Here is a 26619-nt window from a genome sequence, read left to right on the forward strand (position 1 = left end):
AAATGTCACTAGAGCAACTGGTCCCCAGCAAGGGACCCAGCACAGGTATGGCCATGGCCTAGCTCACCACCTCTCCCTGGGCAGCCTCCACCTCACTGCCTGCCCCTCAGGCCTGCAGGGTGGGAGTACAGGCCTCCAGGCGCACCCAGAGCGGGTCCTATACCCAGCGCCGGCATTTCTACCAAATGCCCAAATGAGGAGAGGCAAGTGGTGGAGGGCACATCTGAAGAACCTCTGCTCCAGGAAATCAAATTATCCACCCAGTACATCCATGTCCTCAAGGGCATATCCTCAAGGTGTAAACACACCTGCCTTGAGCAAACCTTTAAAACAGTTATGGATGACCTGTAGGGACAAGAGCTATAGGGTCTTCTCTTCCATTTGAGATTTCACAGTTCACCTGACTTTCAAAATTCACCTTATGATCTTCTAGTTTTACAGTGGTAAGAAAGCAATCACAGATATGCATTTAGAATAATGATACTTCAAATTCTGAATTTTCCCTCTTCCTGGAATAGCAGTAAGGGGTGCACTTCCTCGTCATGGTGCAGAGCGAGGGCAGTGAGGGCAGTGTAGACTAGAAGGGAATTTGCAACGGGTTCATCAGGGCATAACTCTGACATAAGTCAAGAGGCATCAACACTGAGAAGAAAAGGAGGACTTCCCTGCATACTATGCATAACATTAGCTGCACTGGTCAGAGGCAGTGTTTGCACTGGGGAGGGTTGGGGGAGTCACACAAGCTGTGCTCTAATCTAGCAGTCCCCATACCTGCACGATGGGATGTCCTCCAGCTGATGCCTTCACGGCCCCACGGCTGCCCTCTGTCTCATAGTGAGCTCTGTGGTGGGATTTGGGCTGCACCTCAATCCGCAGCTCATAGGGGCCAGAGTGGGACGGCAGCTGCCAGTCTAGAGCGGGCAGAGATGGGCTGCAAAGGAAGAGAAAACCATTAAGGGTCAGGCCGGTAGATGCACTCTCAAACCACCAAGCTCAGCTCATGCCTCAGGACACAACTAGCAAGCCACCCTCCACCTTACTTTCCTAGAACCCATCAGTAGCGGCAGCATCCTGATTTGAGTGACCTAAGTAGTGTAAAGTCAGTGGCCACTTTTTCACCATGTGGGGTCACATCTTGCCAGCTCCTCACACCATGATCAAAATATTTTCCTTCCTTCATGATAACTTTCTGTAAATTATCTAAACTTCCTCACAAGATAGATTACTGACTGAAAAGCTTCTTAAAATCAGAGGCACATGCCAAGCAAACAAGACTTCTCACTGTGGGCAGAGCCCATGATCCTGGTCTCTCAGTAGCCTCAGCCAGAATCTTAAAATGCTGACTGAACCCGCCTGCCCAGTACTATGGAGAAAGCTTGGAGAGATGTCAGTCAGGGAGCAAAGTCACAGCCTTGTGTCCTGTAAGAAAGATGGTCACCTCCTGGGAGCCATGTCTTGGTGTCCAGCTGCTCTGGGGCTCTGGGAGCAACTTCCCTCAAACCACCAATTCACTGGCAACTTCTGCCCAGAACTAGAAGGACAAACAGAACTGCTCACAGCCCACCTGCCTGGAGAGAACACTGACTCTATTTTGACCAGGTGCAAAGTGACCTGGGAGTCCAGCATGAAATCCCAGTATTTAACCCGCACACATTGGGTACAAGTTGTGATGAGACTCTGTCTGCCCAGAGCAGAGAAAGCCCCCAGCAAAGGCTGGGTGTGGCTGGTCTTCGGAGCAGTACTGAACAGCATCGGGGCAGTGCTGCTATTTGGGAAGTACTGCCACGCACTGAGCAGTTTCACGGCTGCGGCTGTCAGGGTCATTTCCTGTGTGGGGTTATCTCATCACACGCCTAGTTTCCGGCAGTGCTGCCAGGCGGAAGGAAGAGTGGCTGAGCAGAAAGCTTGGTCAGGAGGGAGGACAGCGTCCTGGGGAAGGCCACTCTACAGAGTTGGGGCCAACTGCCACTGCTGGGGAGGGGAGGGTGGTCCAGCGAGCTGAGGGGCCTGGCTCCTAGTGCAAGAGGCAGACCTGGAAAACTGAGGGTTCCTCTGCAGTGATCATCCTGCTCCCTGACCAGTGGAAAGGGCACAAGTGTGGGGGCCACTGAAGATGCAAAGACACCCACTGCCTGAGGGGTAATCATCTCAGTCAGAAACAGAAAGAGACAGACACAGACACAGAGACAAAGGCAGATACAGACAGAGACAGAGAAAGAGAAACAAGACGCAACGAAGAAGGGAAAGGGAAAGTCCAGTCTCTCACTCTGGCAAAAGTGACCATCTTTCCTAGAGGTGAGACGGTCTAAACCTTCTGCACTTGACTAGTATATAAGAATGACTTTGTGTAGTTTGCTACTGAATCATTTATAGATTTTTAACATAATGTATATACAGCTCACAGTAATAATAGTTTATGAAACAAATACTGTAATACGAAAAATCAAGATTGTTAGTTTTGGTTGGAAATTTTCAGCATGAATTTGGCAGCTCCATAAAAATGCAAACCTGCTTCTCAGATTAGACAAAAGGACCAAGGCTAGAGAGGAGTGAAGTTTGGTGGGGTGACCCTTCTACCCCCACTTGCTGCTCTCTGGGGGTACCACGCAGCAAAGAGGGCCACAGCTTCTGCTCCACCGAAAGACTTCCCTGACCAGCCCCAGCCTCAGCAGCTGGAGTTCACCTACTTCGACCTACACTTGGGACAGATCCTGACTTCCAACTTTAAGCTCATCTTTTACACAATTCCATCTTTGTAAAAGTCACACTCCATGTAACCAAGAAATCCAGAGGCTGCACAAGTCCTTAACGTTCCCTGGGTTGGTACAAGGGAAGCCATTTGAAGTCACCCACTTATCATTTAATCTACACTGTCACCCAGCAGTGTCATTAAAATACCTGAGTAAAGATACATAAAGATTTATACATAAAAAGGGATATATCTTCACAAAACAAAATGTACAGCTTAGTATTTTGGTTTGGGGTTTTGTTTGTTTTGGTCTTTTGTTTTTTGAGAGAGTCTCACAATGTAGCACAGCTTGGCCTTTAGCTCATGACAATCCTTCTGCCTCACCCTTCTGAGTGCTTCTTTTGTTCTTGTAAAGAAAGATCATATTTGAGCATCAGGGCATATTGTTCACAGATGGCTTAATCACAGCATCACATCTGATCATGTAAATAATTATTACTTTATTGTTGGACCTTGGGTTGCTTCCAGGACTTTCTATTACAAATGTCCATGATATGAACAGCACCGGGAGGCAAGCACACACAGCACCTTGAAGCCTACTCCAAACACACACCTTCGAGCAGATCTCAGACTTTTCACAAATGTGTGCAAGAAAATTTTGGTAAGGAATTGTTCCTTAATTCTCTGAGTCTCAGAGGCCTCAGGCTCCAGCAGTCAATGCACTTCTGCACTGGGGTGCAGGGTGGGAAGGAGCACAGCTCAAGTTTGAGAAGCCAGGCTGCAGGTGAGGCCGGTCATACCTTCCTAGGCCTATGGGTGTGTGGCAGAAGGAGCCCCAGCTCTCCTTGTCCGAATCACTGTTATCAGCACTGAGACCCACTTCCCATGAGAAAGACTTGTGATCCCTCTCAGATGAAAAGTGTGGAGGATGATACAGGTGCCCCATTCACAGCGTGGAAGCCTCCCACACACTGCAGTCCAGAGCCAGAGCCCAAAGGTGTCCATGCCCCCAGCTCCTATCTACACCGGTCAGCATTTCCCGGCTCACTCCCCTGAGGACCTGCAAGGCTGTCAGGGTTCCTCACTGTCTGGCACTGCTGTGCTAGGCTGCACAGAAGCACACAGGAAGGGTCTCCCACCCAGCCCCATGAAAGACTACACTTCCTGGGTCAGAATCACTCATAGACCTCATCCCAGATTTCAAAAAGACTTTGGGATAAGACAGTCTTCTGAGATAAAGCTTCACTTTATAGGTGTTCGCCGAGCTCTGCTTTTGGCATTTCTACTAGCACAGGACATCCCAGGGGCCCAGAAGCAAGTAAACCACAGGAAGAAAAACTGAAACACAGGCATTATCTGCAGTAGAACTTAAAGCCAAGGTCGTCTCAGCAACAGCAAACTGATAATGGGGGTGCAGTGGAGCCCACCCTCGACTCCTCAACCACTGCTGTGCCCACCAGCCTCACAGTCGAGCCCCTGAAGAGGGACAGAGTTGGGCCACTCTGCCCACCAGAACAGCTCCACTCCTAGATACCTGATGCACACTGCACAGTACCACAGTGCCGTGGACCACCAGCACCTTAAAATCCCACTAACATCACCAAGAGATGAGAGTATCACTTCGCCAAACAAAATATCCGATTCCTAGAGAGCCTGAGGCCATAGCAATTTGAGGGATAAACAAATTACATGTGGGCCAAAGAGCCAAATGACACCCTAGAAGCCACCCATGAAACCCAGGTGGGAGACGTGTCTCCTACAACTTCCACAGGGAAGAAGAATGCAGAACATTAAGAGCCGACCCATCCACTGCCAGAGGAAGGGACCCATGTGGAAACTGGCTGCAGCAGCCACCAAGAAAATTATGGACCAGGGATTTTTAATACTGATTTGCTCATACACACAAAGAGATCATTTTACATTTGTTACCAGATGATATAATGGTACTATTAGTTTCTTAAAATGAGTCCCCACCTTTGAGAGAGACACATGGAAACACAGATAAAGTGATAGGACGCCTACACTGGCTTCAGAGGGTGGTAAACCCACAGGGGAAGTGGTGTGAGGCGGGTAGAAGGGCAGACGTGGCCTCTCTGCATCTATGTTTAAAGTTTCCTGATGTGAAAAATGAAAGATCAAAAACAGTTTTCAAGGGTAAGTGTGGAGGGCAAGAACTAAAACGATCACTGTGACAAAGCCACAGAATTATCAGGAATTCCTTTTTATTTTTGATTATGTGTATTTTTTAAATATTCCAAAGTGAAGGATCTCATTTATATAGCCAAAAAAATAGTATTTTAAAAAATTTCAAGTGCTAACCTTCTGGGCATGCCTCTACCCCCACACTGTGGTTAACCGGTTAGGGACGATGGAGGTCTCCCGGGTTCCCTCCCTGAGCAAGATCACTGTCACCCAGCTCCTGAAGAGGAACTTTCTCCACAAGTCAGGCCCTGAAGAAGTAGAAGGACCTCAGTGTAACTTACCCCAAAACCCAAGGAGGCAGTTCTGATTACATGGCTTAGGTAAAATCCTTTTGATTCCAAATTTTCCAAGAAAGAGTTAAAACCCCTAGGTGAAAAAGCACATAAAGGCTATCTATGGATGATTTCCATAATTCTAGGACAGATGAAGCTGTCAACTGTAAATCTGGCAGGGTTAAAATTACCCAAAGGAAGGATAATTAAAACAAGCTTAAAGAAAATAAGATTTTCAAAGTTATAACACATTTTCTCAGGGTCAGCAGCCAAAGGGCTCCTTGTTGTTTAGTTATTTGGATTTTCCCCTTAGTTCAAAATGAAAAAAAAAAAGGATGGGGAGAAGGAACAAAGGAAAGAAGGAGGCAGGCACTTCTCAACCCCTGCAGCAGAGTCCATCTACGCATCCACCTGAGGTCAAGTCCAGGATCACACAGTGACATCTCAGAGGTCTAGTGTGGGCCACAGCCCTCCAACAGGAGAATCTGGCCTGAGAAAGTTTGTCCTGCCCCAGAGAGGTTAGTCTTCCTGGAGGTCAGCTCATACCCAGTTGTGAGAAGACAGGTAGTCAAACTGGGACAAAACCAAGTTTCTGGCTGGTAGGGTGTGGGGTCTGTGGGTGAAACATTCCCTGCTCTGCCCAAATCTGAGCATTGCCTCTGGACAAGGCACCCCTTTCCTGTCAGGCCTGCCCTTGGGTACAAGTACTCAACTTCCACAGTGCACCTGGGATGACCTCAAGTACTATGTGGCTGTAACCCATGAGTTCTGAGAAGAAAGGTCTCAACAAAGGGCAGGCATGGCAAGGGGCCATGGCAACCCAGGAGTTATTGGAGCCTCCAAATCTCACAGATAAGGTGAAGAGCCTGACCTGTGGCCCTCTGTTCGGCCTCAGGCACTGACTTCCTATACACCTGTCACTAATGGCTTTCCCAACAACCCAGAATAGGCACTCTGCACTGTGGGGGTTTGTGGGGGAAGGTATGCACACAATGGCACCCAAGCGCACACACAGTCAGAAAATGCACCTTTATGGAAACATAAGTGCGAAAAAAAATGGAGATCATAAGGAACCAATCCACAGCCCTTACTCACCCCAGTGGGCTCAGGACAGAGGAGCCACCACCCCTCTGCCTGCCTTTGCCCTTTATTCTTGGTTCAGCCCCAACATGACAGTGTGTAGGCTGACCCTCCTCCTGCTGCCCTCAGGACCGGTCACAACCCAGAGCCACTGGACACTCACCTCTCCTTGCCCTGCTCCCTGTGCTGGATCAGCAGGTCTGTGTGCATGGAGAGCCAGAGCCCCTGCACAGAAGCAAGGATGGAGGAGCACTGTGGCCAGCCTCTGTCCCACAGAGGGAGCACGTATTAGGCTTAGGAGTTCAAATCCAGTCAAAGCCACTGCAGATATGGAACTTGCAGAATACACATAGACAACAGGAGGAATGTTTGTTTTAAATGACAGACTCAGGAATTTCATATGAATTGGTTATGCTCCAAGGTCCCATGAAACAGGTGTTCAGATTTTCCAAGGAAGCAATCTCTTCCAGCCCCTTGGAGAATCCATTTTAATCTTGCTCTATTCCCTCTGCCTGTACCCCTACCAACTCCCCCTTCAAAAAAAAAACACCCTGGGATATCCCATGAACTTTCAACTGAGCCTGGAGCCCAGGCCCTGCCCACAGGCTTGGGGCTCCATGGCTGTCCCTGGCCCTTCATGCTGCCTTGTATCTGGGCAGAGTACACTGCAGAGCTGGAGCCAGGCTGAGCTGCAGGTTCCCTAGGAAGACCTGGGCTTCCACCCTCACCCCAGAGCTGACAGCTCCTCTGAGTGGGGAGTCCTCTTCCACTCCAAGCCAGAGCCCACTGGCACTGCACCCTTCCTTCCTGAAAGTCTAAAGACAGGAGAACACACCTGCTTATGACGCCCAGACACTCCCTGCCACTCAAGAGCAAGGGGTGAGGTTTGAAAGGAAAGGAACTCTACTTTCAGAGGTCCCTCCTGACCAGAGGGCAGACACTGTGCAAGTCATACACGCTTCCTCTCCTGTACCTGTTCTCAGGCTGCAGAGCCCACAGAGAGGAAGGATAGGGAGAAGTACCCAGGGGGACACACCCATGAGACAAGAACTCCCAGGCTGTCCCTCCTCATGCTCTACCCTCGGAGGTAGATTCAAGTTACTGCAAATTGTGCCTTTTTCTAGGCCCACTTCTTCCTGGAAGTCATAGCTAACCTGTGGTTTTACTGAGGACGTCTGAGCAACCAGAATGCTTCAGGCCACGCCTTCTGTGGTCACTTATGAAAAATAAAAACAAACAAATAACAAGAAACTCAGTATCACACAAATGACTGTAGGATGAGGCAACAGAAGGCACTGCTCTGATGTCCCGGTGATGCTGAAATATTCACTAGTCAAGCTCATGAAGCTCACTCATCCATCCAGTTGGTTTCTGACCTACAGGAGAACCTGGCCACTGGTTAAGTAGAAAGCATTGCTGTTAAAGGCTAAGTTAAAGCCAACATCCCCAGTTCAGGGTGTGATGCTCTGAGCTGAAATTAAGGAAGTTTCTCAGTCATCTGTGGATATATAGCATAAGAGCTCCCTCCTCCCCTGGGTAGAGACACTAAGAGGCCCTGCAGTGCACCAGCTGTGGCTGATACAGAGGACTATAACACCTGGAGTCACAGCTCTAGGAACACGGCTGAGGCAGCCCACCTTGAGCCTGTGCGTGGCTACAGCACCGTCAACTACATCTCCTGTGTGGTTGCACTGCCAAAAACGGCCACCTGGTCCACTCCTCATTAGGTTTCTGGCTGAAGAGAAAAACAATGCTACTTTCCATAGCCTTTTGTGCCAATTTCTATACCAGCCACCTCCACCATGCACGATCAGGTACTCCCAGCCCCCAGGTGACCACAAAGGCTGTGGCCAGATAAGGTGAACTTAAGCCTGGCATCTGATCATGATGATCACACCATGTTCCACCCAAGCAAGAGTCTGGAGGCCACACAGCTCCATTTCATATCTTGACATTTTCACAAGCAGTCCCCTCCTGCACAGTACAAAGTGGATCCATGCACATGCCCCAAACCCCCCAACAAACACAGCAGCAAGCTTATCAACTGTGCCACAGCCACACTAACAGCCTAAGGCAGGGACTTCCAAACCAACCACGCTTCTGACTAATGGGCCCCTTGACACTTAGAGTTATGGCTTCAAGAGAAACCAGGGTCATCAGGAAAAGTCCAAACATGGCCTGAAGCTTTGGGAACACACCCAGCCACATCCACCTCCATGGAGATAGCACTGGGGCAAGAGAGAGAGTTCCATGTGGACACTTCCACCCAAGTCTCATCCTAGGGACGAGGGTGAATCATGTTGCTCCAGAAACAGCAATCTGTCCAAAGGGAACAAAGATGGATGTTCACCTCACAGAGACAGAGATGCACAATCTCTCCTTCACGAAGAACCTCAGGAACAAGCTTGCAATCACTGCTTCTCAAGAACATGCATGTGATCACATCCCAAGGAGAAGCAATTGCTTCCAAGGAAAGCAGAACCCTCTACCTGCAAAGCTAAGCCAAAGCAACTGTGGTGGGATGTGGTCCTTTTGCCTTCTCTCCAGTGTCCTGGCCTGGGAAACGGTTTATCCAAGCCCCATGCTGATGGAAATCAAAGTCAGAGTAAGTGTTTTCATTAGGGAATCTTGGAGGGAAAAGCCTTTACCCAAACGCAGCCTTTACAATTATTCTTTAATACTTACGTGTCAAACCCAAACTTCCAGAAAATATTTTAGAATGGGTAATAAAAAGGCAAACCCCATCAGCACAGATAAAATATTTTAGCTCAAGACATCAGATTTCCATCCCTGTGCAGCAACATGTATTCACAGCTGACCCAGCTGCAAGTCACCACCTCTACTTTCTACGTCTTTCCTCAAACAATAACGCTGGGCAGGAATTGAATGTTATGTCTGCGGTCACTGATGCACAGCAGCTCTAGATACTGTCTCCCAGCTGGAGTGAAATCTCAAAGCTGGAGACTTTTGACAGCTTCCAAGCTTGGGATTACCCTTCCTTCTACCCCACACAGTGCCAACATTAGTAAAACCGACACAGCCAATCAGATGGCACTGTGACCATTCTGAGATTAACATTTCAGGTCTCTGTGGTTGGATCTGCAAACTTGAGCATAAAGCCACAGGATTAAAGTGATCTTGTCCTCTCCAGGAATAAAAAAGTACCTGAGTTCCCCTTTGCCCACAAGAGAACATTCCAAAGAAGACCAAGGGCTGATTCCTTCCATATGACAGGCACCTTCTATTTTCATAGCCTACTTAAAAATCCTAATAGAAATATCAGGTTAATCTAATCAGAAATCAGGGTGGTAGAGCACATCCAGGCATCTGCTATGACTTCAGAAGGAGGTGTGACAAGTGACATGCCCAAGCACTGCTGTGGCTGGTGACCATGAGACATAATGTCTTCCGTGCTCCAGATGTGCATGGGTGTTGCCTGTAGGGGTCCTAGAAGGCAGTGACCTACTCCAGGACACTGTAGCCTCTGAACTGCAGGCTCAATCCTGTCCCAGTGCCTCCTTGCTGCCTGGTGGTCTTGTACAGGACTTGAGAGGAAGGCTGACCACAGAACTCTTAGGAGTTGTGGCCCCAGAGAGATGGTGTTTGGGGAACAAGCAGGCTTCAGGGCCAGGTCATCTTGGAAATGCATTCCAGTCTGCTATTAATTGGGGGTCCTTAATAAGGGTCCCCAACTCAGGCTTGGTCCCACTAGGAGTCAGGTGCAAAGCAGAGCCCTGATGGGTCCCATGCTTCCTTATCTGCAGGGCATAGGCAGTGTGTGCACGGGGTGGGAGGACTCATCCCACAGTCACAGCAAGGACCCCGGCCCTCTCTGCAGTTCCTGGGAACACCTAGGTTCTGCAGGCTGACAGGAGGGTGGGAAGGCAGGTGGAGAGACTGCTCCATGCACCCACTCACCCTTGCAAGGCAGGCGTTCAGTCTGATAAGCAGGACAGTCAGCTCACCCAGCTGGGTATGGACAGCAGAGGCTGATCTCCAAATCAAGAAGAAGCCCTCAGAAAGTAACTACTAAACACACAGAACACACATCTACCCACAGCTTTATTCCCTCCCTGTCCTCTCTGCAGTCAAGGTAAAGCAGCCATGGTTGTAGTTCTCAAAGTACTGAAGAAAGCTGTGTGCTCCAGACAACAGGCCTACCTTCCAGTCTGTCAGTCAGGAGTTCGGTTAAGACCTAGTTCTGAGTAGTCCACTGAAAGGAGCTAAGGAGAGGCACAGGCCATCCATATATGCTCGGAACCAGGAGAGTGACTGAAAAGGCCTGTCGAGTCTCTAAATTGACAGGCTTAGGTACCACAGCCAGGCTGCAGTAAGGGAATCAGCTCATAAGCAATGCACCAGTTTCCTTCCCTGGAAAGGGTAAGGCTTATGGGGACAGGGACTGAAACAGTCGTGACCACTTTTATGCAATAGTTGAGGTCCAGCCATGAAAGTGTTTTGCAAACCACAAAGGCAAATTTCATGTCCTCGACTTCTGGGCTGTCTGTCTGCCAAAGAGGTGATGCAAATGCCCTCAGTCTGCAGTGAGATGTGCCAGGATGACCCCCTATGGCTACTACCATCCATGTTCTCCTTGCTCTTGGGAGAACCTCCAAGGGCACAGCCCTCCAGCACACTGGTTTGGAGTCAATATGCAATCTGTGACTTCAAAAGGAGCCCAAGACAATGCTCCTTTTTTAAGAATCAGAGCTATGAACAGTCCAGCCTGGCCACCAGAGCCTGGAGGTAGGCCTGGGGACCCAGGTGCCCATACCATCTTCCACTGATATCTTGCCCAACCCAGACCTGCATCCAGTTGCAAAAGTAGAACAGCTATCTAAATTCTGTAGAAATTCCTGAATGACATGCATAGGAGATTTATGTTTGGAGAAAGACAAGACGTAGATTTACTTGTTGCTAATCTACAGGCTTATTTAATCTTATTCCACTTTAGGAAAAACTAAACTATTCACTTAACTTCTAAAATGCAAGAGCTTTTGTTAGGGCTTCTGAAGATAACACTTATGCATAGCATCAAAGCTAGTGATACCACTAAGATCTCTAACATCACAGCCAAAACCTGAACCGATGACTGACATACACTGATTTGGACATGGCTGGAATCTAAAAAAGGGAAGAGATCTGATTGCAAGGGCTCTAATTTTATCAATGATGAGACCATAATTTGATGGTCTTATTGGGAGTTGATGGAAACAAGAGATGGGGCCTAGTTGAGGGCAACAGATCACAGGGATAGAACCGAGGGATGACTGTATCTGGTCTCCAGCCTCTTCCTCTCTGGCTTTCTCCCTGCTTCCTGGCTGACCTGTCTGCCTCACCTCAAGCCCAAAATAATGAAGCCAACTAATCATGGACTAGATCCTCTGAAACCATGAAATAAAATGAATCTTTCTCTTTAAATTGATTTTCTCAGGTATTTGGTCACAGCAACAAAAGCTGACCAATACATTTACCTACTTGTGATCCTCAGAACCAAGCAGGCTTTGTATAAAACCTATTCACCAAGTCTGTCCTCTCCCTTAGAAATTCTACTCCTTTTAAAAAGCAGTGATTTGGTAAGTAGGAGAAGGGAAGAAGAAAAAAAAAGAATCAAGATGTTATGGCCATGTACCTACTCCTCTTGATAAATGTAATCATTATGTACTGCAAACATGTACTGGCTTTAAAAGAGAAAGAAAACAAGCAGTAGTTCACACAGAGGATTTAACTCAACACATGTGCTGCTGTATTGCAAACACTCTCAAGTAAAATGCTTCTGCTTTCTTCAAACTAGATCCTTTTTATCTAAATTCTTCCTATACATTTGCCTCCTGATAGGCAGATCCAGAGACCATGAGGGCACAGACAGTACAAGGCCTTCACAGACCAAAGGTTGAGACCTTACATAAGCCCCTTCTGAAAGAGCAGACACACACACACACACACACACACACACAGTAATGACAAGCACTTGGTTAGATGTGGTTCGGTGAGGAACAGATGGACAAAGGATCATTTAAACTTTAGTTCCGCTGGGTTAATATATAAATCCCAAGCCTCCATCTAAAACCACATTTAGAAATAATTGAATGTGAGTTGGCATCTTCTGTACAGCAGCAGGTACACACCCTCCACTGGCCAGGGACAGGTCCCAGGTGTCCGCTGTATGCACTACCATGCCAGGGTGTGCTCTCTCTGTGCTCAGCAGTGTCACACAAAGCCTACAGGCACAAAGAAAGAGGGAAGAAACCCTGCTCCTTCCAAAGAGGCTATGCAGCCAGATGCTAGGTAGAGAAATTAAACTTTTGATTTTCTTAGGGGTAGGGGCTGTTGAGGAAGTCATCCGTGATTTCTGCATTGCTCCCTAAGCTATAAGTGACATTCAATTAAATGTTAAATTGTGCAACTCTATCACATACTCTCATTGCATTCACAAATGTAATAGTAGTTTCTTTAGTTCTAGCAGAATTTGGTGGGCCAGGGATTTCGCTCAGTGGTGCTGCCGCCTGCCTCACAAGTGCAAGGTCCCAAGTTCGATCTCCAGATTTAAAAAAAAATTTTGGTATCATTTTTTTAATCTATGTGGGCCTATCAGAGTGCTCTGCACAGAAGACGGGGTAATAAAAAAGTACAAGAAAGTCCCCAAAAGGGAAATGATTCCAACATCTAAACTCCTTGGGGAAGATGAGCCTGGGTTACTTCATTGTAAGCTCCTTTAACAGTGCGACAGACAGACCGGGCTGGGATTTAGCTCAGTGATTCTGCACCTGCCTCGCAAGTGGAAGGTCCAGAGTTCAATCACACAGCAAAACGAAACACAGCAAAAAATTGGTACAGACTGAAAGAGCTGAGGTCCTGCATCCTAGGAAAGGGGAAAACTGACTGGCTGTGAGAAGTTCCCATCCCAAACTGGGAGACAAGTAATACGGCAGATTAGCAGCAGTCCCAGGTATCAGTGGTGTGGTATCCTGCATATCCACCAAGAGCATCCATGGGGAAGGAACTCTGGCCGCTCCCTTTCACTGACAAAATAACTTCACATCTCATCCGGCTTGTGGCTTCCAGCTGCCCCAGAGCAGCATTTAATGAGGTCTGTGGAAACACATCATAAGGGACCAGGAAACATATTTTGAGGTAGAACCAAAACAGAGAGAAAGGTGAATGTCAAACCCCTAAGGTGATTTGGTACATTCCACTCCTCTTGTTTGTTTGGTTTAACTCACAGGAATGTCATGGGCATCACACCTAGCCAGCAAGCTCTGTGACCAGGAGATAAAGATGACAGCATCATTTGCCATGAGATCACTGCCAATGCTCCCAAGCAAAGGAAGAAAACAGCAACTGTGCTTTCCAACGGCCTTGCCAGGCAGGTCTGAGATGGGCAGATAGCAGGCCATGATCCACTAGGAATGCCAGAGTCCCTGCCCAGGACCAAGAAAAAGCCAAAGAATGGCCTTTACATTCAGAGAGGTCCTGCCATTTTCCTGAGATAGAGGACAGGCAGTCAGGCCCTGGTTGTGGCCCTCAGAATTCCTGTATGGCAGTGCTGACCTCAGCATGTGACTATATTTGCAGAAAGGGCCCTTAAAGAAGTGACCAAGCTAAAACAAGGTCAGTAGGGGAGACCCTCATCAGAGAAGGGGGACATCTGGACACAAATTCAGGGACAACTACTTGAGGATATTGGGAAATGACAGCATCTGTAATCCAATGAGACGGGCCTCGGGGGAACCACCCCTGTGGCACCTTGATCTTGGACTCCTGCCTCCAAAGATGTGAGAAACAGATCTTCTATGTTCTATCTTCTATGTTCTGCCTGGGCACTTGGTTGTGACAGCTCCAGGACACTAAACTACAAGGCTTATCTGAATTTTAAGAAAATTTAAGGGACTGTTTGTGTCTATCATCATAGTTATACTGATCATATCCCTCTGCACTTGCTCTGAAGAGTTCAGTCAAGCCCACTATACGTGACAATGACCCTCATTGTCTGTGAAACTGGTATCACCGAGTGTAGTATGTGAGGGAGTGGATGGTGAGAATTAGCACTGAGATAGTCTTTTGAGTTAAATACAAATTATAATGATAGTACTGCAGGCATAAACAGTTCTTAAATATCTCAAATGACTTCCAAGTGGATTTTTTTTTTGTAGATTCTCATGTTTATGAAGCTATTTTTAGCCCTAAAATGATCTTTCTCTCTCCCTTTTTTTTTGCCATGCTAAGGATGGAACCCTGGGGCTTTCACACTGAGCTCCATCCCTAGCCCTTTTATAATTCCCCGTTTGAGACAGTCTCACTAATTTGTGAAGTAGCCTATGCTAGGCTTGAACTTGTGATCCTCCTGCCTCAGCCTCTCAGAGTTCTAGGATCACAGGTGTGTGTCACAATGCCCAGCTCTGAGACACTCATTTTGATGATAACTGAATCATCAGCCCCTTAAGCCTCATGGAACTGAACAGAGAGGAAGGCAGACATGCAAGGAGCAGCACTTCTTTCTCTCCCAACAAAACTGCCCAGGAAGCCCGGTGCTCGCCATCAGACAGACTCCTGTCATATTTATAATTCCTAGTTTGAGACAGTCTCACTAATTTGTGAAGTAGCCTATGCTAGGCTTGAACTTGTGATCCTCCTGCCTCAGCCTCTCAGAGTTCTAGGATCACAGGTGTGTGTCACAATGCCCAGCTCTGAGACACTCATTTTGATGATAACTGAATCATCAGCCCCTTAAGCCTCATGGAACTGAACAGAGAGGAAGGCAGACATGCAAGGAGCAGCACTTCTTTCTCTCCCAACAAAACTGCCCAGGAAGCCCGGTGCTCGCCATCAGACAGACTCCTGTCATTCCCTGCTACAGACTCAAAAACTTGCAGCAAGGATATTCACAGCCAGCACTAACTATCCGTGTGCAGCCCTGACAGGGCATGGCCATGAAACTGTGCTGTGAAGGGAGGACCCCAGAGGGGCAGAGGCCTCTGCAGCCAGTCACCTCCTTCATCTCCTGTTCCTCTGGGGCTCATGCTGCCCTACTCCCACCCTGGGATACCCTAAGCAAGGTGAAAACAGGAAAAAACAAAACAAAAAAGAGTCAGGCCTAAACTGCTCTAGGGTGTACACAGAGTCCACAGGAGTGTTCATTCCCTCAGCCTAGGACTCGCCCTGGCCTTGAAAGTGGCCACTGGTGGCCTGGGTGGACATTTTTATTCCGCAGATGAAAATCCTGGAGCAGAAAGCACCTTGCCAGGGGTCATGAATGGCCCACCTGTGGGGAAAGCTGTTAAGCACTGGGCTGGTTAAGTGGGCCCAGTAGAACACGAGCAACCCAGTGCCCCATTAAAAAGGAAAAGCAACAACCCAAGACTGAAGTGGAGAGCACGCTCAAGCTCCCTGTCACCAGACTGCCAGCGAGTGAGAGCCAGTCTCCTGGGAGGAGGCGGGTGTGTTGTTCACCAAACACCAGCGAGGCGGCTGCTCTGGGGGATTGTTGAGCTGAGGTCCCATCTGTGCCAGCCGCAGTGACAGCAATTAAGGCAAGAGAGGAAGTGGGTGAGCAGCAGGCAGGCACACACGGGTGACTGTGTGGCTTGGTTTTATCAAAAACACGACTGTGTGCGAATCTTGCTACGGCAGAATTATGTCCCCAGATTACTATGGTGAAGCCCTAAACCTGGGATTATGAAAGGACCTCGGATGAAACAGGGTCTTTGTAAATGATCAGGTCACAATGAGGCTGTCAGGGTCAGCTCCTCGGGAAACAGAAACCTGGAGGCAGGCTGGCGGCCCTCAGGGAGCATGAGCAGAAAGCAGAGGTGCGGTGCAGCATGAAGAAATCACAGTGAATCTCCTTCCCCTCCCTGCCGGCAAGTCTAACAGGAGCAACGGAGCAGCCTGAACCCCCCAGCTGCGGCCACTCACCTCATGTAGGATGCCGGGGTCAGAGACTTGGGCTTGGCCCACTGGTACGGGGGCTGTGGCACTGACAGGTACTGTTCACAGAAAGCACCCTTCCGCAGGTGCTGGAAGGTGAACTCCTCAGGTGGGAAGTCAGACGTGGGTGGTGTCGTGCCCAGGTCCTCTCCGGCCGGCTCCACCTTGAGTGCCACTGAGGGCGAGTGCTCCAGGGCTGTCTTGCGGGACTTGACAGGGACGCCGTCACCCAAGTCCAGACTGCTGTCGGTGGTCAGGGCATTGATGGCTGCCACAATGGCCGAGCTGGTGTACTGGGTGGAGTTGCCCAGCCAGGTGTCCTCAGTCACGCTGACCCGTGGGGAGCCATGTGGAGACGGCGTGGGTGAGTGGTGCGGAGAGCAAGAGGGCTGCCGGCCATTGAGGCTGTACTTCCGTTTGTTACAAGGAGATGTGGGCCGGGAACCTCGGGCCCCCAGCCAGCTCTCCTCAGTGATGCTTGTGCGGGGTGAGGTGGACGGGGAGTGTCTCGGGGAGCTCAGCAGGTGGCAGGTGCCCAGGCCTCGGGGAAAGCCTTCCTCAGGGTCTGTGGTCTTGGGAGACACGCAAGGCGACTGCCACGGGGATGTCTGGGGGGACGCATATGGGTATGAATAGTTGGACTCGTAGGAGGAGGCCTCAGAGTTGCAGCTCCGGGAAGACAGGCTGCTGGCCGGGCTCAGGCATGAGGGGTCTCTGTAGGCCTCCAGGCTGGGCAGGCTCAGCGTGGCCGTGGATGGTGACCGCTTACAACTGGGGAGCACATCCTCCACCTCCACATCGTGGAAAAACTGGCTGCTGCCGTGATGCAGGCCCAGGTATGAGGTGATCTCGATTCGAGGGCTCTCCAGGGGTGGGGCCCCATTGGGCCGGGTATTGCTGGAAGACAGAAAGTACCCAGAGGCCCCACTGTCCACAGCCCCTCCATACCCTGAGGGGTGATTTGCTGAAGGGATGGCTGAGATGTCTGGCGTGGATGTCTGAAGATCATGGCACGGGGCTGGCAAGGAGGTATGTGCCACAGGGAGAGGCAGAGCAGAGCTGAGGCTGGAGGATGAATAGGTGTAGTGTTCTGGAGAGAAAAGAGAAGACGGCATGAGGGGCTGGCAAGCACAGACCCATGGCTCTGCGGGCCCAAGATCTAGCTCCACCAGCCCCTGATAGGCACAGGTACCACTCCACACCCCCACAATACCTCCCTACGCCGGCTGCTCTCCTTTCCCAGAGCTGCACAGCTGTCCTCTTACTGACTTCAGAGTAGGCTCAAAAATTGCAATCCCCAAGTACTCTACCCTGACTTCAGGCCCCAACGCAACACCAGGGTCACCTTCTCTAGTTTACTTTTTTCTCTTCAACACGTATCAAAATCTAACACTGGGTGTTTTTTATTTGTTCATCTCTTCCAACATCTCTTTGGCCAGGAAAAAACAAGTTCCATGGTGGCAGCATCTTTGGCCTGCTTTAGTCTTTTTGGTTCATAGCTGTTTTCAGAGCCTAGGACTATGCCCGGCACACAAGCAGTGTTCACTGCATTTTATGGGTGGATGACAGACAGGTGGAGGGACAGATGGGTAGGTGGATGATGGAGAGGTGGATGGATGAATGGATGGATGATAGAGGAATATCTAGGAAGAGTGCATAAGTGAAAGATGGATGATGGATGGGTGGGTTGATGGAGGGAGGGATGTTCTAGTTACAAGGACCTAGACATTTAAAAAGATTTTAATAGGTTAACTGTTGTCATAGTGCTTCCTTCCGCAGCTGATAGAAAATACCTCAAGGATTGTTTGCAAACATGAATTTTAGGGTTCCTCTCACGGATATCTAAGACTGGCTCATGCCAGAGAAATTCATCTAAAGAACAAAACAAAGCATGTGATTGTGATGCATAGCTAAACTTAAGAATCATTATATATTAATTTTACCTCAATAAAAATTTGTAAAAAATCATTATTGTTGTAATTAGTTACTTCAATAGGAAACCCAGGCTCCTGGATTTCTGATGTGAAAGACTTCTCCTAGCACCCTAGAGCCTCTTACATGCCTACAGCCTAACATTCCCAGGTCTCTAAATAATGGAAACAGTTCATGGAAATTCTAGATCCAACCCTGGATTAGTGCACTGGCGGGAAAGGCTTTTATCCACAGATGGCACTGCTCTTCTGATGTGTCCTGGTTCAGAACCTGATGAAGAGGAACCCCAGAAAAACAAGAGTCTCAAAGCACCAGTTTAAACTCAGCTGTATTTTCCTGGTTCCCAAATAGGTGGGATTCTGCTTTCATTGTTACCTATTTCCAGAAGTAGTCATCCAACCACTAGCTGTTGTATATGTGCTGCCAAAGCGAGCGCTGCAACCACTAGCTGTTGAAATCCAGTCTTTTATAATCCTTACTTATCAAGGAGTTCTTTTATCAGGGCAAAATCCCTTTCACCAAAACACTGCTCACTATTTCCACAATGTCTTCTCTCCCTGAAGGCAAGCTCAGGCAGGGTGAGAGGACACGAGATGGGGTAAATCCTGGCTGCCTTCTGGAAACTGCACAGCACAACAAGGAGGGGGCAGAGAATCCAGGGCAGACATCAGAAGCCCTATGTGGCAGAAACCAAGTCCTGTTGATGTGTCTGTGCCAGGCCACCCCCTCCAGCTGAACTAAAAAACTGGTAGTGGGTCCTTACCATGCACAAGCCCCATTTCCTGATCGTAATACCACCCCCATCAAGATAGGAAGCCAGAATCTAATGTCAAAAATTAGATTTGAATCTTTTAAAAAATCATTCAGGAAGCCACTTCCTAGAGAAAGTAAGGGCTCTGAGGAAGGAGACAGACTTTGGCCAGCTAGCAGAGGCCCCATGGAGACTACCCAGAGCAAGCTTTACAGAGTCCCTAAGCCAGGGCTGTTGCACTGACTCTGGACACAGGGCCCCAGGGTGAGTCAGCTGCACCCCAGCCCTCCCTGAAAGTCCAAACAGGCTGTGCAGGCCTGGCCTTCAGAAGGTGGAGATGGGCAGACCCTATGTCCGATGTGCACAACCTCTGGGCAAGCACACATGGAGAGTGACTGCCAAGGCACTGGCATGATGCTCCACTGCTGCACACACTGGATGCTGCTCTGCAGAGGTCCTGAGTGCCATCCCAGCACTTCTCTAACCCCAATGTCACCTGAAAACCAACCAAGGGCACGCACGGGATGGGCCTTCTTCAGACAAGAAGTCGATCATTCAGTAGAATAGTATTGACAATGGGAGGGTACAGCCACACATTCATAGGGCAGGATTTTTCATAATTAGATTTCAATGAATAATTTTATTATAGTTGGTATATCCCCAAATTAATTATAAGTTAAATGAATATTTGTCTCCCTTCATTTCCAGCACAGTATTTGGTTTCACCACTTAACACAGAATTTCTGCCTGTGGGTCTGATGATGATGTTTCTTAGGGCTTGTGTCTAAATGTCCCCCCGAAGCCTCATGTAAATGTAGGTAGGGTTTTTTTCTGAGGTAGCTGAATCGAGAGTGTGTGATGCTGGGATTAAGAGATTATGATTATTAAAGCACTCGACCGGTTTGGCACTGCCCTAATCCTGGTAATCTGAATGAGATAAAAGAGGCAGAAAGATGCTGTTAAGGTCTCTTGTTGCTTTTGCTGTTTTCTGATGCCATGAACTATTGCCCCTCTCCCACCCTGCCTTGGAGCCAGCCTGTTATGGACTGAAACCTCTACAAACTGTAAGCCAAATAAACCTTTCCCCCTTTACCTTCAGGTGTTGGGTATTACCTCTCAGCAACCAGAGGAAAGTAACTGACACAATGTTATGTCACTTGAAACATGTGTCTCTTTAGAAATTTCTGTAGCACCTGATACTGCTGTGCCCTCACCTTCACCAGGCCCTTTCTGATCTCCCAGAGTTCTTAGACACTCACCGACTAACTCTTGCTCCCAACCTGGGTGCCCACCTGCATGCTCCCCGCTATGTAGAGCGACAAGCTGCTGGTCTGTGGTCTTTGCTCTTCAGCAGCAGGGCCTGAAGAACAGGCCCCTCAGGCAGGTGAGCTGGGACAGGTGCCTCACATGCAGGAGGCTCCATGTCCACCTCTAGACATGCTGTCCTCAAGGTGCCACATCCTGAGAAGGGTGGCAGTCATGTCTGACCCCAGATGAAAGCAGCCATGAAGGCCCCAGCTTTCCCACAGGGGAGCACATGCTTGGATCTCATGCTAGGATGGTAGCACAGTGTGTTTAGAGCCCTCTGCTCTGTTGGAAACATACAGTATAACATTCAAGTAAAGATGAACTTTCATTTTAGTTAATCCAACTCCAGAAAACTAAAAAGTATGAAGTGTGAGGCTGGTGGGAAATACCACACATTACAGCAGCCAGGAACATTCATCATAAAGCGCCTAAGGCAGTGCCCATCCCTCCCTGCACTACCTCCAGCCACTGGACCTTAGCAGAGACTCAACTGTGGTAGATTCACAGGTTCCTCTACTTCCTGTCTCCCAAGTATAAGAACACTATTCCTTTCAGCAACTGTTGGCCCCAGCTGAGCTACCTCTGTCCTCAGAAAGCAGCTCCAAAGGCTTCTCTAAACACTCCCAGCGTCAGCAGAGCAAATCCTGAGCTCCCCAGCTGCCACTAGGACTCAGCCCCCAGCCAGGTGCCCTCACAGTGACAGAACCCAGGGTTTGACTGGGGTGGGGGTGATCACAGAAGATGCCAGAGGAAATGGTGGGGTGGGGAGGAAGAGGGGGTGGTCTAATGGGCTCTGTGCAGTCTGCTTTTGGGAAGTAGTTGGAATGGGGTTTCTGTGGGAAGGGCTACACTGGCCAGGAAAATGCAGAAGAGGGACATTCTTGCCCTGGGCCCAGCCACGGAGAACAGGAAGTGCACAGAATACAGCCCAAGTGCCCCAGGACATCTCAAAAGGGGCCTTTGCTTGAACCAAGTAGTGTTTCAATTTAGGGACAGATCCAGGCCCTTTTGAGAAAGCAGAAAATGCAGGCTCTGGGGAAAAGAAAAAAACATACAAAGCCTCTATTAAAGCAAAAAGGATTCACCTATGGGTGAGTGTTCCTTACCAAAGCTATAAAATGAAAACGTAACTGCCCAGATCTCTAAGTGGACACTCAGCCCAAGGCCCTATGCAGAACTGTCCCTAGCAGTCAAGGGCCAGAAAAGTCTTGAAGCAAAGGGGCCCCACTTGGCCAAAGCGAGCCCTGTCCCCTAACTCCCACCTCCTCAGGCAGAGGCCCAGGCCCCAGCCTTCTTTGAATTTCTACTCACACTGTACTCAAATGCAAACTCTTGAACCGTGTAAAGGGATTCCATCTACAATGGGCAGTGAGAACATTGCCACTAACTTTTTTAAATATCTGAGATGTTGGGCTGATTCATGTCTGGCTGGTTGCCACTGAAGAGCCCAAATGCCACCACCTTACTCCCCGTGTGCCTAGCTGCATTCACTGTCAAAGCACAGTTCCAGTGAGTCTGTACAGAAGCACTGTCCTCAACAAGAAGGCGTGATGCAAACTCAAATCCTGTCCTGGAAGTCGAAGCAGTGAAAACATGGCCAGCTTCTTCCTCCTCTGCTCTTGCACACCCTCAGCCACTCTCCTGTGCAGACACCATACTAGGTGCTGGATGTGCAAAGATGGCACCAGAATGGGGAACAAGGAGCCCTGGCCAGTTTGCACCAGATACCCTCAACCTCAGCAAACTCAACAAGCCTGAATTGTCAGAGGTACTCTGTCTCACTCTGTGGAATAATTTATTTCAGAGCTGTACAATGCCATTATTACTGAACAACCACAAAATAAAAGTAGTCAATGTGCTCCCCATTAGGACTCGCTGCTGGTGAGCAAGGGCAGCCCACAATTCAGCACCCTGCTGAGCTTGGTCAGGGCTGAAATACACTGTACAGGTGCTCTTCCCCAGGAAACTCACCTAGCACATGAATGGAGACAGGTCAACCACACTGCCTTCTAACAGCAATCACCACCTTGGGCCTCCATCAGCTCACTCATCGTTCACAAGCTCAAGGGCGCCTACCCATCATGAACAACTTTTATTTTTCATTTTAAGGAACATCCCCTTTAGCCTTTGCCGAGGTTGAGCCACAGGACATGAAGCTAGAAATAGCACTGGAAAGAGTCTGCAGCCAGACCCTGTCCTCAGGCTGCCAGCCACCTTGTGCTTCTTGCACATGTGGCAGGAGAGGCCACCGGTCCAGGCCAGACTGTGAGTTTACATGACTGGAATAAAATGAAACACAACAACCCAAGAACTACAGAGACCTTGCTATTGGGAGCTGTTTACTAGCACACTACCTACTGGACGGCACCACCTAACAGGGCAGTGTGGTAACAGGGTCAGGCCGGAGGCATGACAGACAGCAACAGGTTCTGAGGTGCCATCGTGCAGCAATCTGTTGCAGGGAGATTTACAGCGGCAGAAAGCTGGGCTCACTACAGCTACAGCAGCAAACAAACAGCACCCAGAACTCCACAAATAAACTCGCTACAGCATGTTGGAGGGTGCTTGGTCCGGACAGCCCCCCAACCCCCGCACCTCCTTCTGCAAAGACCTACCAGAACATTCCCCCACACCTCTCACACATTGTTTTAAGCATCACTTGCACATCTTATGTTTTCAAGAAAATAAAACACATCCAAGTTGTTCTAAACTAGCTGTGGTCCCCCTCTAAATACATGACACAAAACTGCAATATCCTGTTCATAGACAAGCCTGTCCATGGTTAAGACATCTGGGGTCCTTGAAGGCAGCAACTGCAGCAGGGACTAGAATGCTTTCCTTTCAATGCTGAACCTTAGTGAGGCCCCAGAGTGAGGCCTGCCTCTCCCCATGGGTTTCCTGCAGCAGGGGCTGACATGTCACAGGCTCCTCCATAGCTTCCAGGGGAAGAGAAGCCACTGTATTCATGGAAAATGGCCTTGAGAATAAGAATTCTTCAAAATTCCTTCTCTGCAACATCCGCTTTCCACACATGAACAGTTCAATGCCCCTGGTAGAGCCTGAAGCAGGTGGGCAGAGCTGTCCCTGCAAAGGTCCGTGGCTCCCTGCAGTACCCAGAGGCCTTTGCCAGTTTCCTCCCAAGTTGCCACAGCGACAGTACTGGCCACGTCCAGGGCAGCCAAAATAACTTAGAAAACAGGCGCCATGGGGCGGAAAGCAGCTCACCAGCCTCCCAGCTGACGAGCAAAGCAGCTATTTCCTGAGCCCTAGAAGGGAACCCACGGCCTTGCCTTCTGCCCAGGAAGGGGACCTGGAGCCCAGCAAGCCCAGTGGAAAGAGGAAGATGCCAGACACTGGGAGCCCACATCGCTCCTTTCCTGTCCAAGACACAATATTTAAAAAATTCTCTTTTTGTTATCCCGACACAGGGTTATAGACTGTCTATAACTTGCACCTGCTGAGAATTTTGGAAATAAGGAGACACAGACACAGTCTTTCCTTTCAAAGAGCCTCCAAGAGCCTGGGACCTGTGGCCCAGCCCAAGGGCTCCTGACCCAACACTTGTGTCTTTCCTGGGATGTGTAGCTGCATGCTGCCTCCGACACTCAGGGCTAGTGCATCCTTTCTGACAATGTGAAAGTTTGTGCTTAGTTATTATAATCTATAAAACTCAATACTGCTTTGCTTTGTAACCAATCTAGAATTATTCATTAACTCATTTATATCCAGGCTCACTCCAGAAGTAATATGGATTACCTTCCATCTCCCATTAGGGAGATGGAGATTTTAATATAATAACTTAATGTAATGTAAGTGAATTAATATAACTGAATAATTAAAATGTAATATGACAGTAACAATAATAATAATTTTTTTTAAAGCTTGGATATCTTTCACAAGAAAAAAAAATAAAAGAAAGAAAGAAAGAGAAAGAGAGAAATGGCCGGATATGGTGACATAAGCCTGCCTGTGCTTTCAGCTACTCAGGAGACTGAGGCAGGAGAAGCAAAAGTTTCAAATCAGGTTGGGCAGCTTGGTGAGCAAAGTAAAATAAACAAAGCAAAATGGCTAGAGACATAGCTCAGTGTGAAGCCTGGGCTCCATCCCAGTACAGGGTAAAGAAGGAGGGACCATGAGATGTGTACTAGATATTGAATGTATGTGGGGAGTCTTTCAGCAACTGCTCTGACACCAAAAGAAAGGGGGGAAGGTGCTCTTCCCAGGCCTGGCTTCCCTGCCCAAAGCTCTCTCCAGTGTCTGCAATACCTCCCCCACAAACTGGAGGCACCTGACAAGCTGCTACACCCTGGAGACTTCTCTAAGGAACAGGGACACACACTTAGCAAGAATGCTCCAAGGGCAGCCTTGGGAGCCTCAGTTTAGCTTTAGCTCTTTTTTTGCTTGGTACTGGGGGAGAACTTAGGGCCGAGCATAAGAGTTCTATCACTGAGTAACACTTCCCAGCCTTTTGTATTTATTTTGAGGCAGGATCTCACTAAGCTGTCCAGGTTGCCTCTAACTGGCCTTGTCCTGCCTCAGCTTCTGGAGTAGCTGGGTTCACGAGGTGTGCACCACCATGCGCCTAGCTCTGGGGAGTGCTCAGGGACACCGTAGTCTGTTAGGCCCAGAGAGCCTGTCTAGGACCTTCTGGGGCCAAGTGTGTATCTACTTCTTCTCTTGTTATTGTTTAGATCAAACGCATCAGGAGCACTTGGAGGCACATGCATGTATGGGGCTACATAGGGTGGGGTGTCCTGAGCCCACCTGCTTCTCCAGCCTGGTGGGAACACTGAGCTCACCAGTACCCAATCAGCACAGTGTGTGGCATCTGCAAGGAGAAGCCACCCACTCTGCTTCCCAGTGTTTCTTCCCAAATGAGCCTGCCTAAACCTAATCATCAGCATTGTGTACCCCAGGAAATCTCAAGTACATAAGAGTGGATGCCATCCATACACAGTGCTGGGTCCAATTATATGCACTAGATGCATGGTGGTGGCCCGTGGCACTGAGATCCACCAGGACCTGCCCAGCAGCACACCTGGCCCTATAGGCCCCGAAAACTGCCATTCTATGGGGTAAACACCAGGTCTGCTTCCCTGAAGCAGGCAGGAGAGCAATAGCAGCCAGCTACATGCTCTGCTCCCCCAACAAGGCCCCAGTAGGCCCACGACTTCAAACAAACTAGAAAGGCCCTAGATCCTGGTCTCTGCTTCTCTTGCTGAGCTTGTGACCAGCTGTATCAACCTGAAAGGGATCAAAGAGAGCAGCGAGGCCCTACTCTGTCCTCGAACAGCTTCAGGAGACAGGGGCCTTGGCTCTGCCTGGCTATGGGCTCACCCCTAAAGACATTAAAGCTAAAGTGGATGAAATTTTCTGAGACTACAGTGGATACCATAAGAAGAGGACTAGAGTGGGGTCAATATTTCCATGCTACAAAGATTAGTGATAGCTACTGAATGAACTGATAATTGAAACTGAAAGCTCTTGCACAAAGCCCACTGAACTCAAGAAGAAGAGGACTGGAAAGAACTCTGGGAAGTTCTGCTGCAAGCAGCCAAATCCTAGCTGGAAAGCAAAAAGGGCCACAAGGACCCAGATCTCCACTTTCAGCCTCAGATCTCTTCCCAACAACTGCCTCTCTCCCACTCTCACCTGCCTTGGCTCCCACTGCTCGCACGGAGCTGGAGCCCCATCCACAGAATACAACGAAAAGAGTCTACCAGGGAAGGGTTTCAGGAGGGTGGATAATGAACACCAGGCAGAGGGGCCTGGTTGGAACACTTACTTTCAGACATGAAAAAGACTTTGGATTTTTCAAAAAGAGTAGTGAGTGCCATGGAAAACATGACACTATCATTACAGAGATGTTCAGTCTCTCCCAGCCAAAGTGCCTGCCCCAGTTCCATCACTTCATCTGCACTCGAGCCGGATGATTCCCTGGGCAGAGCACGGAGGGCTGTCTGGGGCTGTGCGCCACTGGGAACACAGAAGACTGCTGGGCAGGACCCAGGCTGCTGGGGGTAGGCTCTGCTCATTATCTGAGTGTCAAATGGGCGGAAGGGGGGCTCACATGTCGTTTATTAACCGGAACCTTTATTTTTGACAGAAAGAAGATAAAGTAAAAGCAGGCACAAACAAACCCACCCAACACTGTGCCTGAGACTCCCCGGGAGCCAGTGCCAGGTCTGGCCTCCTCCCGGCCACTGGCCCCCAAGCTACGGAGGAGCCCCAACCGGCTCATGGAGGGCGGCTTCCCACTGCCCTCTGGCAGCTACGCAAACCATCTGTTCCCGGGCAACGAGCTCCAAGTCCTGAGCGCAGGCCACTGTCCCCCTCGGAAAGGGCCACCCGGGACAGAGGCGGCCTCCTCCCACTGCCCTCCGTACCCGATGCTCCACTGCAGGACGCCAAGCAGTGCCCTGCGGCCGCGCGTGGCACCTGCCTCGGCCACAGGTGTC

At 49.2% G+C, this 26619-nt stretch overlaps 1 protein-coding gene across 1 annotated transcript in view; it reads right to left on the reverse strand.

The window, feature by feature from the left end:
- Positions 1-17285, reverse strand: part of Nfatc1 (nuclear factor of activated T cells 1) — a 104908-nt gene extending 87623 nt beyond the window's left edge. The window contains exons 1-2 of the mRNA XM_033757324.1: positions 16159-17285; positions 772-931 (exon numbers count right to left, since the gene is read on the reverse strand). Of these exons, the coding sequence (XP_033613215.1) occupies positions 772-931; positions 16159-17285 (1287 nt within the window). The remainder of the gene's footprint in view (positions 1-771; positions 932-16158) is intronic.
- Positions 17286-26619: the final 9334 nt, after the last annotated feature.

Source organism: Fukomys damarensis, unplaced genomic scaffold (assembly GCF_012274545.1).
Source record: "Fukomys damarensis isolate Sample0158 unplaced genomic scaffold, DMR_v1.0_HiC HiC_scaffold_30, whole genome shotgun sequence".
In the NCBI taxonomy this organism is placed as follows: Eukaryota; Metazoa; Chordata; class Mammalia; order Rodentia; family Bathyergidae; genus Fukomys; species Fukomys damarensis.